The sequence below is a fragment of the Amphiura filiformis genome, chromosome 9 (assembly GCF_039555335.1).
Source record: "Amphiura filiformis chromosome 9, Afil_fr2py, whole genome shotgun sequence".
Lineage (NCBI taxonomy): Eukaryota > Metazoa > Echinodermata > Ophiuroidea > Amphilepidida > Amphiuridae > Amphiura > Amphiura filiformis.
In genome coordinates, this window is record NC_092636.1 from 67,108,651 (window position 1) to 67,124,051 (window position 15,401).

Here is a 15,401-nt window from a genome sequence, read left to right on the forward strand (position 1 = left end):
GATAATTATAATGGTCGTCCTTGAGGCTTTCCCTTGAAAAGGTTTCCTTCGACGGTGTGAACAGCATCGTGCTTGCTCAGATATTACCCCTGAAGAGATCAAAAGGCCACAGGATGGATCACCTGTTATTTGATAGCTTAAGAAATTATACCACTTGTATGGTTTACATTTACAACGTGCACACATAACATGACAATAATGGTATATAACATGCATATGTGCGATGTACACACGTGGGCTATGATCTAATCTCAGGTTGTGATGTTTTGTTGGATTGTCACATTCCCTCGTTTCAAGTTATGAGTTTTCGGTTCTCTTTTGTTCGGAAACCAAAAATTAGGTGATTAAAAAGAGGGGCAGAACTTGTCTGCAATTATAACATCTAAAGCTGAATTTATACTACATTTAAGGGCTGGGGTATGAACGTTTGGACAGTATTTATTTTGGGACATTAGAGCACATCAGACATATCGAATTGCATTCTGAATACGAAGAATGTCATTCTGATATCAAATAATTTTGATTTTTGAAATTCGCAATTTAATACACATTTTATGGCAAATCATTAAAAATTTATATTTTTGATATTTAACAGTACTTGAAGTAAACTTTATAAATCTGATGATTTATACTTAAAGTGTATGTAGGTGGGATAAAAAGCCGACGATCAATTGAAAATTTTGACCTTTCGTATTGAAGATATGGATTTTTTTCCCAAAACACCAAACAAAAATAAGGTCTTTTGGAGAAAAAATCCATATCTTCAATATAAAAGGACAACATTTTCAATTGACCGTCGGCTTTTCCTCCCTGCTACATACACTTTAAGAATATATCATTAGATTTATATAATTTACTTCGAGGACTGTTATATATCAAAATTTGAAAAATATCAAATTTTTATAATTTGTCATAAAATTTGTATTATATTGTGATTTTCAAAAATGAAAATTATTTGATATCAGAAAGACATGCTTCGTATTCAGAATGCAATTCGATAGGTCTGAGGTGCTCTCATGTCCCACATAAAATACTGTCGAAACGCAATAAACGCTCATTTTAGATCCCTTAAACCAATCTTTGAGCGACAAAGATTGTTTTTTACCCAATGAGGTAGAGCGCTTTTTGTTGCGTTGGGGAAAGTGCCACTACCTCATTGGGCAAATACCAACCGCTTTTCGCTCAGTGATTTATGTAACAAACTGAAATGAAAATCAAAACTGCTTCCTATAAGTTTTAAGTTTCTAACAAAGGGTACAGACATCGGTAATGACGTCAGTCAAGAGCTTAGGCAGGATAATAGGAAACCACGTGACCAAAACCAAACCCAATCCTGAAACTCATAACTTAAAACGACCGATTGACACATCTCTTGCGGAGATCGGCATCTGGAGGATAATTAATTTCTGTTTGTTGAACATGAAGGCATATTCTTCCTTTTGATTGGTAGATGTGATGCAACTGTTGCAACTTGTAATTTCTACAATACCAGTTAACTTTGAAAAACACTTGATCAAGGGAAATCTTCTGATTTATTGTTAAATATTACATCTTCTTATATTTATCTTTATATTTTACATTCAGAACATTGTATCGAAAAACTTGGTATTCGGATTCCAGAAGTATAGTTTTACATACAAAGTTTTAAGTATGTTGTTGCATTTTCACCGTTCAAACTAAATAATGTGTATAGACATTAGATTCCTTTCTATTGCAAATATGAATCACAACAGAAGAAATTCCCCAGATTGAAACGGTGAGGATGATTCTGAAGAACTGGAGTTAGCTTATTTGTCTGATTTTTTCCCAGCTGAACTTTCAAATGCCGACTGAGGTTCCTAAACAAATAACATTGTTGTTTGGACATTGTTCGAAATGAAATTACCATTTATTCTCATGATCCAGTTCCTGGGTTGGTTTATAGAATAAACGCCCGAATAAACGATACGAATTTTTGTGTGATAGACAACAGACATCGCACAATTTTACTCTCTTGGGCCCAATACATGGCGTTCTGAGTGACATGGGTATATTTCTGTTGCATAAAATTGCTTTATGTCTTCCAAAGCAGCTCCATCCTGCTTTTATCCTTCTCAATCATTGCCAATACTTCTTCCTTCGAACAATCCTTTAACCTCAGTGTTTGGCCCAGATATTTATAATCCTCGGCTCTTTCAATTTCCTGATCTTCAATAATGATCTTTTCATCTGTTGCCATATTTGTCATATATTTTGTTTTTCCTTTGTGCATTTGCAATCCCACCTTATTGCTTTCTTTATTCAAGTCATTAAGTTGTGTTTCCATGTCCTTCACTGTTGAGGTCAACGTCAACGTCAAGGGCAACGTCATCTGCAAATCGGAGGTCTGTTAATTTGTCTCCATCAATATTGATTCCTCTTTCATCCAAAGGTAGTTTTTTGAAGATAGCCTGCATAGCTGCTGTGAATATCTTTGGTGACAACGTATCTCCTTGTTTAATTCCTCTGGATATCTTAACAATTTCAGAAACGTCACCGTCCGATCTTTATACAACTCGACATTCAATTTTTTGAATAAACGTTTAAGAACGTTTTTGTGTGTGCCTGGACCCAACCTCTTGGATGTTGTTCTACCATTGGTCATGGGTACCTTTTGTGCTCCCCTAGGTGAGGTCACAAGAACAAAATTAAATTTCCCTTTTTCGCCGAAAATTTCGAGACCTTGTTGAGCAAAATTTGGTCAAAAGCAGGCTATGAGCTTCTTATTACGGGCCATTGTATTGCATGACACACATTCCACTGCATTAATTAAAAGCTAAATCCGTAATTACTAAGCTTATTAAGATTAGCTATGCAATTATAGTTTAGAAAAAAAAAAAAGATTAAAATGCATTTTAACTTCTACTACTACTAGGCAACAAAGTGCATAACAAATTTATTCCGTTCAGAAACACTTGTCTTTTTAGCCCCCCCCTTCGGACCTAAAATAATTTTCAGTGCCCCCTTCTTTAGACATGAAATATGAACGTCAACCCATACAATATAGTGTTAACTCATTTTCCACGAGAAAAAATTAAGGTAATTTTTAAGACCTTTTAAAAGGTATAAAATAATTTCAGCCCCCCCCCCTTTTTTTGCATCAGCCCTCCCCCACAAGTGTTTGTGAACGGTCGATCCCATAATTAGTTTCTTTAACCCCGGGTTTCTCTCCTTTCCATTCAGTTAGCCCCATACGATATTAAACGCGATTTCTAAATTAGTTTTAAAAACAATACATCAATTTTCTCCTACATTGTGATTTATATTCCCCTATAATTAATATTTATCAAAGTGCAAAAATTATTTCATTGATCAAATACATTTTCTATAGGCCTACAAGATCAGATTTCAAGTCAGGTCAGGTCAATTGACAATAGTGAATTATTAAAACCATACACAGTTCTCTCTACTGTCTATGATTAAACTCGTTTAAATGTTAGTACGTGCTTCCAATGTCTTGCAGCACAGGAAGCAAACATTTACATGCATTACTCGAATTTGTATATTTTATCATAGTGTATGATTTTGTATACCATCGTGATTGTACATACATGGAAATCGCCGGGGATTACCTTGGCTACCCGTGCTATCAGGTCTGCCGTGTGTGTGCTATAAAACTATTTAAGTAAATCAGTGACCCTGACCGTATTCACAAAAAAAATCATGGCAATACATGTGTATAGAAATACAATAATTTAATTCCCAACGAGAAAGTCATACCGTGGAATAATTGGTCATACTGTGACGGCCCGGTTTACGGAGAGAAGCTGTAGAAAGTATTTAGCTGCTGACTTCAAATGTAAGTACATAACCGTGTTTATATTTCATAGCTGCATGTGTATGCACTTCTAGAAACTAAACTGCTCAAATAAAGAAAGTCCGCAGTCATGTATCCTGTCCTCCACCAAAACCTGATATTGTTATGACAATTTGATTGATGCGGTCGTGTGCAGAATCTTGTTATCTCCAAGTTGATACCAAATTTGCTACCAAATACTCAAAAGTGACAAAGATTGATACCAGTTTATGGCATTTGGTACATTTTAAAAAGTTGCAAATCAAACTATGCACGCGGTCGAAATTGCTTAGCGTGGCAACGTGGTCAAGCTTGCTTGCCCACGATGGGCCCCTGTCGACTATCCTGAAGTGCGCGCTTTATTCAATTGTTAATTTAAAACGCATGGATTGCTACAGTGCTTTATGATGAATACTAGGGCATGATGCGATCGATATGACCTAGCGGTTGTTTCGGGCTATGTCAATGGTCGTGCTCTGCCATTCACCTCTACAGGTCCGCGTGGTCCGTTTTTGCAACTTTTGAAAATGCACCAAATTTCATATACTGGTATCAATCTCTCTGAATTTAGAGTGTTTGGTAGCAAATTTGGTATCAAATTGGAGCTAACAAGATTCTGCACACGATCTTATCAATTATCTTGTCATAACAAGATCAGGTTTTGGTGTAGGACAGGTTACATGACTGCGGACTTTCTTTATTTGAGCAGTTTATATTCGCAACTTCACTATTCTATAGACGAATCCAAATACACGCATTCCTACACCTGACTAGCAGCCTTTAGTTGGGTAGCCGTCGGCTACAATGCACTCAAAATGTGAAATGATTCGGCCTTGGCGGAAATTTTAAACTGCATTCCATCACCCGTTTTACACCTTCCGCGAAAACACAGGCAGACAAAAGAATAACACAATACAGTTCCCTTCGACAAAACACACAGCATGGTCTATTCGCTGTTGAAGTGACATAATAATCGGATTAACTACACGCGGTATCTATACATTGATGTACTTGCGAACAAAAGGACTATATGTATGAATAGATGCGAAGAGATTACCTGCGGAATTATCTCCATTATATATATTATTAGCTATTATTCTATTAACCATCCTCGTCCTTGCATCTTCTCTAGGTGTTAGGCGGCTTTTATTTGCACAATTGACGCTCAAAGCACCAGGTTGGTGCTAGCGGCTACCCAAAGATGTCCGACCAAATCCTGACCATGACTTGGCTACTTGGATTCGTCTATAGGGGAATTACTATTCACTGACCTCCGCGGTGAACTGTATTATTATTTTATTATCATATTACATCACATAAAACCTTAACAAATGTAACGCAGCCGATAGCTTCAGAACTATTCATCACATAATTGAACATTTTGATACCCCGGCCCGTTTGTAATATGTCGTTCAATATTAGTATCAAAAAATGATAATCTATGATATTAGCAATCCCAGGGTAGTCCTTCAAGAATGACTGACGATCGGCTGAGGTTTAAAATCTCGGCCTTCGGCTTCGCACCCCCCCCCCCCCAACCAATAGCCGAGGTACTTATTGAAGGACTACCACGGGCTTCAGACAAAAGAAGACATTTTACATAAATCTTTTTTACAGTCTTTTTGTGGGACATGAGAGCACATCAGATATATCGAATTGAATTCTGAATACGAGGAATATCGTTCTGATATCAAATAATTTTGATTATTCGCGATATAATAAAAATTTTACGATAAATTATTAAAATTTGATATTTGTTAATTTTTGATATTTAACAGTCCTCGAAGTAAACTTTCTATAAAATCTAATGATATGTAGGCATACTTAAAGTGTATGTAGCTGGGATGAAAAGCTGACGATCAATTGAAAATGTTGACCTTTCGTATTGAAGATATCGAGTAAGTTTGTCACCAAAAAAGCTGGCGACAAAGTTTGGTTTGATGACAGCTGCAAGAGAGCTGCAAATAGGAAGCGTTGCCTGTTCAAGAAGTTAAAGAAAAACAACACTAAGGAAAACAAGAATAAGTTTGCAGAAGCCAGACGGGAATACAATCAGGTTGAGAAACAAGCCAGAAGGAAGTACAACAATAAGCTGAGGGAAGAGCTTTCAGATGGAAGCCTGAGCAGGAAAAACGGTGGTGGAACACAGTTAACACTCTGTCTGGAAGAAAAGCTAGGGCAGACATACGACGTACCTGTAATAAAAGATCAAAACTAGGTCTAGACCACGGCAAAGGAAAAGTCTGGAATACCATGACAGACCTTTGCTAAGAAATTCTAACTTGAGAATGCAGAAGAACCTACTCCAGAAATGAATGTGATACTCCCAAATTCTAAGGACACCATATTTTTCAAAGCCAAGGATATCCGGAGGCTCTTGCAAAAATTAGAATCTGATAAAGTTAATGGACATGATGAGATCCCCAATAGAATCCTGAAAGAGTGCAGTGCTGAATTAGCAAGAACTCTCAGCCGCCTACTTGAACTGTGCTTCGCAAAGGGAGCGTTTCCCATCCAGTGGAAGTGTGTTTCAGTTATCCGGGTCCATAAGAGGATTCAAAGTCCAATCCATCCATGTGCCGCCCTGTCTCTCTTCTCAGCAACATCAGCAAGATTATGGAGGCAGTGGTACAGAAGCAGTTTCAGAATTAATCGAAGTACCTGTTGCAGCACCATCTCATATCAGACAGGCATTTTGGCTTTATACTTCATCACAGCATAGCTAACATCTTAACCATCCTCTCTCAGCAATGGTCCAACGCTCTACACAAAAGTCAGGAAGTGCGTCTAATTGCCTTTTGACATCAAATGATCATTTGACAAGGAATGGCATAAAGGACTTTGCTCCAAGCTGAAAGGCAGAGGAGTTTCTGGAGCTTCTGACCTGGATTGAGAGCTACCTATCCAACCTGTCCATCAAAGTGGTTCTATCTGGCCAATCCTCAAACAGTACCTCCATCAATGCCTCTATACCACAAGGCTCAATCCTGGGCCCGCTGCTATTCACTGTCTTCATTGATGATCTGGGAGATGAATGCGAGAACATCCTGTATCTGTATGTATGCGAGATCAGATTAAGTGGTGACAACATGGTTGCAACAACGAGCCTAAACCAGGACCTGGAGAGAATGAGGATTTGGGCAGACAAGTGGAAAGTCACCTTCGAGCCCTCGAAGTGTAAAGCCCTGACTATCTCAAGAAAGATGAATCCAACTAGACTAGACCTTTATTTTGGTAACAACAAACTGGCAGAGATGAATGAGTTGGAAATCTTAGGTGTCACTATTGATTCGAAACTCACCTGGGCTAAGTACATTTCCAACACTGCTGCCAGAGCTAGCTAGAAGCTTGGAGCACTAAGGACATGAAGGAGGGTGGCAAACAAGCTTGATGTAAAAGGGAGAGCCACAGTACAAGGCCTTGTTAACCAGCAGAACTTTCGTCCATGTTGCAGTCCTTGTTTGGAATGGAATCCCAAACTGTGTAGTTGGAGAGATCACTGATTATGGAGGTCAATCCTTCAAGAGCCGTGTATATCAACAAATTTCGGGATTATGATTTAGCAGAGGGTTCGTATCACTCTCCCAAGCTGCTGTGAACCACTAATTGGCCCATAAGGATTACTAATTTAGTGCCCCGTTGTGCTTGACATGGTAATTCCTATTGGGCTATTGTTCACATTGCATTTATATAAAGTGGATTTTTTCCCAAAAATACCAAAAAAAGACACCGGTCTTTTATGGAAATAAATCCATATCTTCAATACGAAAGATCAAAATTTCAATTGATTGTTGGCTTTTCATCCCAGCTGCATACACTATAAGTACGTATCAATTGGATTTATAAAGTTTACTTCGAGGACTGTTAAATATCAAAATAATCATTTGCCATAAAATGTGTATTATATCGCAAATGTTTTTTTTTTAAAAGAAAACGACAGATAAAGTTAAAATTGTGTTCTGTTTTCAAATTGAAATAAGAAAGTGTGACATAAATTGAATTTAAAAAAAGGTGACGGTTATGAATGAGTTTAATGACTTTGCATCAGTGATTTTTCGGGTATTGTGAAATATATAAACATTGTGCTTTGGACCTCGAAATATCCCTCGGGGCTGCGCCCTCAGTTCCAAATCACAATGTTTAGATATTTCACAATACCCTCAAAACAACTGATGCGCAGTCATTAACCTCTAAATAATGTGATATGAGCCAGTTTATTGTTTAATAATAACATTTTGTTTCTCCGTCAATGTAGATGACATTATAAAGTCGTTGGTGCAAGATTTCCCAAAATGTTTTCCGACACCAAAGCAAAGCCGGAAGCGAACGAGGACGAAGGTGAGAGGTTAAAAGTTATATTAAAGATGTATTTTAAAATGTTCAATTATTGTTATATGCATAGACAGGGAGAGGATGAGATGAATAACCAAATAATGTGGCGCATGATTCCCCATAGGAATGGACACCGACAAAATAGGAATCCCATGTGACTTTCAGAGCAAAGGAACGTGTTTCGAAATTCGAAATTGACCTGTATAACTACACTCAATTAAATACACGAGGACAGGTTTAAAAACAGAGAGTTAAACCTGATTCCTATTTGGGCCTATTATTTGTAATGTAGCAAATCATGTTCCAATGTTTAGGAAAAATATTGAGCGATTTAAAAATTCGCCGGGTTATTTTCTGCGCCCAAATTTACGAAGGCTGTATGGTGAACAACCTTTAATTTTTTTTTGCCAATCGTATCCAATAAGATAAGTGTGGTTTATAATCAGATAAAAGTGACAATTATTGTAATTTTTTCAAATAATGTGTCTCTTCAGGTACACCTCTACTACCATCTTCAAAGGAGTTGCCGAAAAAACGGCTCGTTACCGTCGAACCATTGGCCTTTTTCTTCGCGGCTTCGATAGGTGCTGCTGTTGCTCTTCAACCTCAGTACATAGAGGAAAGACTAGCACAAGATCGTAATTATACTCTATCCAAAGATGATGATATAAATGGGACATGCAACAATATGAATACCAGTGATCCAGATTACATAATACAGCAAGAGATCGCTGCTGACATGGCTACATGGACTATGATTAACACGTCTCTTTCCTTTCTACCCGTTGTCTTTCTCGCACCTTTCTACGGTGTTTTGAGCGATCGTCTCGGAAGAAAGCTCAATTTTGCCATACCAATCATAGCTCACGTTGTATTTTGCATTCTGCTTCTACTAATCCTATATCTTCGCCTTCCATTGCTAGTTCTCGCTATTGCCAATTTGGTAGAAGGTTTAGGCGGACAGATATGTTTCTTCATCGCAGGCTCTTATGCTTATATATCAGATGTTAGTACGAAGAAGGCTAGGCTTGTACGACTTGCAGTACTGCAATCAGTGTATTTTAGTGCAGTAGGAATCGTTCAGATACCAATAGGGTATATAATTCAAGCCTATGGATTTATCCCTGTCGCGTGGCTCTCAGTTGCCTTGCTTATTGCGGCAATTTTATATCTAACAATTCCACGTGTTCTTCTTGACAGTGTTGAGCCCAATAAAACTTCAAAACCGATTGGTGCAAGAGAACTCTTTCATGATTTGTACAAGTCATTTGCTGTAAATGATCAAAACCGAAGATATCGACTCTTGATCATTCTTACAATATATTTTTTCACTGATATATTTCAAATGTCTACGGGTGCAACCATGATTTACGGTATTTATGGATTAGGTCCACCATTCTGTTGGTCGTCCGTCATTTATGGGTACTATAGCGTAGTGTTTATGGTATTCGGGGCCATTGGTAAGTGGTACTTATTTTGTTATTCTACCTAAACGTTAAAAGCTGTTAAAGTATTCTGAACTTTATTTGATATAAGATTGTGTTAAAATGTTCTACCAAGATTGTAAAAACTTGATTATTACAAATTTTAAAAAATATATCAGCAGCTCCACTGGTCAAAATAATATGATTTTCTTTTTTGTTGGCTACGTTTTAGTAACAACACAGTAAATTGGTTAAAATCTTGTTGAATGTATGTGTTTGTACTTGTTTCTATAATGTTATATGGTTTGTGTGACAGTATGTAGAGCTTGAGCATGGTATTGAATACAATAGTAAAAATGCTAATGTTCTTCGTATTGGTGTGCTTAGACTGTGTCTGTCTGGGTATTACGAGCTCTCGTTTCATGTTTCTATGAAATGCATGGTAATAGTTTTAAATTATATGTTCGGTTTAGCATGAAAGTTCATCTGTATTGGTAATCCATATATAGAAAGATTTAACTCTTGATCACAATACAAAATATTTACCTCCGACATTTTCAGCTGTTGATACTACAGCCAGAGAGTTGATATTCTTGAGAGGGCACTCTATTCACGTGGTTTCTTTTCCAACGCTAAAAGATCACAAATTTTGGTGGTTTGCAAATGAAAAGTGTCCGCACTATCGATTGATTACGTAACTGTTATGAATAATTTATTAGGTTTTTCAATGCAATCGCCCCGACCCATTAATACATATTATCTGTATTATCAAAGTACTTGGAATAGCAATCCGGTGAGTTCACTGAACTACGCCCTAATACTGATGGAGTTTTAATGGCGTTTAATGGCGCTAATCCTCTCCATACACAGATGAACAAATACAATAGATGAAGGTCAACACGTATGACCTCCTATGTGACATGTTATATGTGATGTACAAAACCTGAATATCATAAAGATCAGTATTCGTTTGTGCATATGAACTGCACATTTACGTTGCTAAATATTACTCATTATATATAATGACAAATATTGGTATTATGACAATACGGTATATACATTGTATATAAAACGACTAATAGATCCTACTATCATGGCGTCAGGTCAATGTTCATCATACCCCGTATGTTTCTTAAAATTCATTCATATTTGAGACAAATTGCTGTGCCAATTTTATTGGTGCACAGGTAGATCCGTGGTTTTTTTTTATTTTCATTTCCTTTTAATGAAAGAATTAAGGTTTTTCACTGCACGGGGGCCACAAGGGTGATACTAATTTTAATGCTATATTTTCAAAACGAATACGTGCTCCCGGTTGGCTCTATAGCGATTTCACAGAAAAGGTATTTCCAGTGCAATGCAGCGTCGGACTCTAGCTGAGAGCGTAGCCTAAGTCATTCCGGACTCCAAAAAGAGCTCTCCATACACAAATGAACAAACACAAAGGAGGGTAGTCTCCTCCGTGACCAGCTTGATTTCGATGGAGCGGAACCAAATTGGCTGCGGAGGAGACGGGTCATTTGGATATGCAAATTAGGTAGTGTCGCTGCCCTGCTACAGCTTTCTTCAGCGGACTGACCCGATCGAGCACACTTGAAGTGTGACGTAATGATCGGGTCATAGACCTTTGGCAGCTTGTAACGCCCTCAACAAGGACGGAGGGCGTTACAAGCTGCCAATGTCTATGACCCGATCATTACGTCACACTTCAAGTGTGCTCGATCGGGTCAGTCCGCTGAAGAAAGCTGTAGTATCAACAGCTGAAAATTTCGGAGGTAAATATTTTGTATTGTGATCAAGAGTTAAATCTCTATGTTCGTTTGTTTTCTTTTTATAATGTTTTGCAGGTTTATTATTTGGCAGTAAATTATTTTCTCTCTGTCTCCAAGACCATTGGATATTGCAGATTGCTTATCTCTTTGGTGGGTTAAGTAATCTGTTTTTAGCTTGGGCGCCAACAACGGCTCTGTTCTTTCTAGGTATGATTCTGTAATTCTTCCCATTCGCAAGAGTTTCCGCCTTATGCTGGTTTCATAGTGACTCTGAGCTGCGTGCTTTTTGTCAACTGGTCAGTTGTGTATCATGTGCCATACGTCATGTACGTCACAAGCAAACGCTTCCAAGTTAATTCAACTCCCAGCGACTTGCCGCTTTGGGCAAACCGGTGAAATACAGCAGTATACGCCATAATGAAATGTTTCTAAAAGTGTTGTAAAAATTATTTGATGATAATTTATTGCACCGGCGATGGAAGCCTGATTATCTTTTAGAAATAGCCGAGTGGGGTGGTTTCAATGAATTATTTATTGTGTAAACACTGATTTCATTTAAGGGAAATGTGGCTAGGTGAATTTATGGCTTAGGGTGGTGTACCGGTAAAGTGATCGATAAATCGGCTTGCCGCTGGTCACTGTTGGCGTTGCTGGCTCTATTACGTACTGAAGTATACTGATGTCATCATCAAAGCGGCAAGCGGCATGACACTTTGAAACCAGCATCACATCACTTCGCACCACCAATATATTGGTGTTGTAACACTTATTTGTTTGCTTTTTTTTAAATTTTACCTCTGTGACAAAGTCTACTAGATAATTGAAAACCTTTGATATTTTTATTATGTCTTATATTACATGCTAAACTCTCCACCGAAATGACGAAAAGGAGTGCCTTGACGAATACCATGCGAGATATTGAAGTATTCAGAGTTCCAACTTTTGTTTGTAGCGCAATTAATGCACCTTCTATATATACAGTTTGCCATTTTTACGAAATTAGAGCCAAAGTTAAATTTTTCCAACACTCCAAACATGAAATTTCTCTTTAGGCTATCGAAAGCCTTTTCAAAGTCTGGTATTTTGTTCCCGAGACAACTCAATGATATCATTGACTAATCTAATGTTCTGTCCTATGAATCTCCCTTTAATATATGCAGATTGATCTGAATTTATTATTTTTGGTAGAATATTTTGAAGACTTTTAGCAAGAGCAGCCGTTAACATTTTATAATCAGTATTCAGAAGACTATAGGACGCAAGTTTTTTAGAAGTTTTTTATCATCTTTTTTGTATTAAATGAGTCTGATAATTGATCGCTTTTGAGTTGCAGAAAGTTCTCCCTTTATAAAGGATTCTGCAAAAGAGTCATGCATAGGTTTTGCGATGTAATTCAAGAAAGTTAAGTAAATTTCAGCTGGAAGACCATCAGGTCCAGGAGCAAGAAGTATCTTTACACATGGAAGAGAACCCATGATTTTAAACCTGAACAATTTTGTGTTTCAATAGTTGCAATATCTTATTCTGCACATCTAATGTCTTTTGATCTACTGCGACCTCAACAAGAAATGTTGCAAGCATTGGAATGGGTCGGATTTGAAAAAAAAAACTAACCGATCAATAAAAAGACGAATATAAAGACACCTAATGGAGATAAAATTGTGGGATATTAAAGAGAGTCTAAAATGTATATTTCTGATGAAGTGATATTAACATTTACAATATAATAGTTGTTATTAACATTTACAATATAAAAATTGTTTTATTATAGGTGGCATTTTGGGATGTCTAAGAGGCATGGATGGACCTGTTCTGAATTCTATTATTTCAAAACTTGTAAGCCCTCAAGAGCAAGGTAGGCAAAATGTACTTCATATAATAATTTAGAGGCGAGTGGGATGTCAGGAACCATAATTTTCCAGTTTTGGCCATATAACAAAAAACTGCGGTGTATTTCTTAATATTAATACATTAATATTAATATTAATACATTAACCTTATAGAAATTAACGCAAGGAAACCAATGATCGCATTATATTTACATATGTCTTGCGGTTCTTGAGTCAATAATATAAATAAAAACAATTAAAAAAAATGAAATTTGTGATCGTTTTCCCCCTCCCGAAAAGTCATGCACAAGGGACGGAAATGTCACCCCTTGAATCATGTGTATCAAGCCTTGGTATCTTCTTTATCATGATTATAGAATCATACCATACCATTCTCTTACCATACCATACTCTTAGCTTTATTTGTCTCAATATTTGAGTGCAAACAGTGCTAGGTCATGCTTTTCTCTGAACGTAAAAAATTTCGTAAACATTATTGTTACTCACATAAAATAATAAATTGATATGTTAGTGTGACCATAAAGCTTACGTACATTTGAGCAAATAGGGGGGCGTGGCTCAGTGGTTAGAATTTTCGCTTCTGGTGCACGAGGTCCCCGGCTCGATTCCCGGCAGTGTAAAACTTGATGGGATATTGACTGGAATATGAAATCTGAATAATAATGGGTAACTTCTCTCTCCCCGTGGTGCATATAGAGTTGGGTATGAACCATGGCAGCATTCCATCCTTCGGAGGAGACGTAGCGCGCAGTCGGTTTCAAGAACAATAGGGTGTTAACCCATGACTGTTCCCAACCCGTCCCGATGTTCCAACGGAAATAAAATAAGCTTTATAATAGGCTCCGAGTTATCCATGGTTGTCAAACACCATCAAATCAAATCAAAGCAGCCAAATTATGAAACATGCGTGGACGTTAACATTTGTTAGCTATATTTATTTTCATATTTCTGAAATTTAAATAAATGAAACGAGATCTCGTGGTAGTGGTGTTTGCCTGGTATGTGTGATAGTGATGTGTTTAACATTGTAACAGCTTTCAACATATTTTGTGACCCTATGTGTATTAGGAACCATCTTTGCTGTTGAGTCCAGTGTTCAGAGTGCAGCAAGCTTGATATCTCCGTTGATTCTCAACTCGATTTACTCAGCATCTGTCAAGACACAGCCATCTTTGGTATTTTATGTCATAGCGGGAATATTTTTTATCCTGATTATACTTACATGGTAAGTAACTAAAATACTCATACCTGCTGTAAGTGATAAAAGAGTGTTCGATAGTCGCTTTACCGTGGTTACAGTCATGACTAATTAAACACAGTAAAACCTCATTATAACGAAATCGGATACAAGAAAAACCCTGTTATAAAGAAGTATTTTTCCAGAACCAAGATACAAAATTCTTTTGTTATTTATTGTTTTTACAACCCTGATGTAACGAAATTTGGATATAAAGAACTAATTTCTCTGTCCCTGACAACTTCGTTATAATGAGTTTCCACTGCATTTTCATTTTATGTTTCATTTACCGTATTTTTATAGACCACTTACTGGTAATAACATTAATACAATATTTGACATTTAATTCGTATTGAAATGATTGATACCCACCAGTATTTATAAGTAAATTAACATCGGAAACCTGTGAGTACTTATCATTTTGATTCAAATTGTATACAGCACAAATGAAGTACGATATAATAAAATTATATGTTTTGTTACTTTTTACAGGCTTTGGGTAATTTACACCAGGAAAGCCGTAAAACCTTCAACGACAACAGATAACATCAGCTAATCACGGCATCCATTCTTGGCGTCTATTGTTAGTTTTTGTTAAACTTTATCAAATCAATCTGTATGGGAAATATACCTATACGAGTACCATAATGACATATTCAAAACAAAATTACCGGCGCCTCATAGTAACGAAGGCATTTTCAAGTTTTCCGTTTTGGGTTTCTGTTGTTCAGACAATGCTACAAAGTTGGAGAAATATACCCACAATATGCATATTGTATAACAAAGAAGATGGATTAACCTCTGAGCTATTGTTATGCAATACGCCTATTTAAACATTGTGCACGTCACAATAAAACCTCATTTGAATCCATCTCAATGTCAGTCAGTGTTGTCGATGCCTTATTCGCCGTCGAAGTGATGTAATAATCGGAAAACTACAATAGCAATAGGCTAAAAACAATTTTTGAATAT

The 15,401-nt window shown here is 37.0% G+C and overlaps 1 protein-coding gene across 1 annotated transcript; it reads left to right on the forward strand.

Moving 5' to 3' along the window:
- The first annotated feature begins 8,272 nt into the window (after positions 1-8,272).
- Positions 8,273-15,183, forward strand: LOC140160239 (proton-coupled folate transporter-like). Its single transcript, XM_072183515.1, has 6 exons — positions 8,273-8,300; positions 8,641-9,606; positions 11,418-11,549; positions 13,114-13,197; positions 14,261-14,417; positions 14,922-15,183. The coding sequence occupies exons 1-6, from the start codon at positions 8,273-8,275 to the stop codon at positions 14,983-14,985; spliced, it is 1,431 nt and encodes a 476-aa protein (XP_072039616.1). The 3' UTR covers positions 14,986-15,183.
- The last annotated feature ends 218 nt before the right edge of the window (positions 15,184-15,401 follow it).

Coding starts and splice junctions, on each gene's coding strand:
- LOC140160239 (XM_072183515.1), top strand. CDS start 8,273: ATGGACACCGACAAAATAGGAATCCCAT. Junction 11,550..13,113: donor AACGGCTCTGTTCTTTCTAG/GTATGATTCTGT, acceptor GTTTTATTATAG/GTGGCATTTTGGGATGTCTA. Junction 14,418..14,921: donor ATCCTGATTATACTTACATG/GTAAGTAACTAA, acceptor TACTTTTTACAG/GCTTTGGGTAATTTACACCA.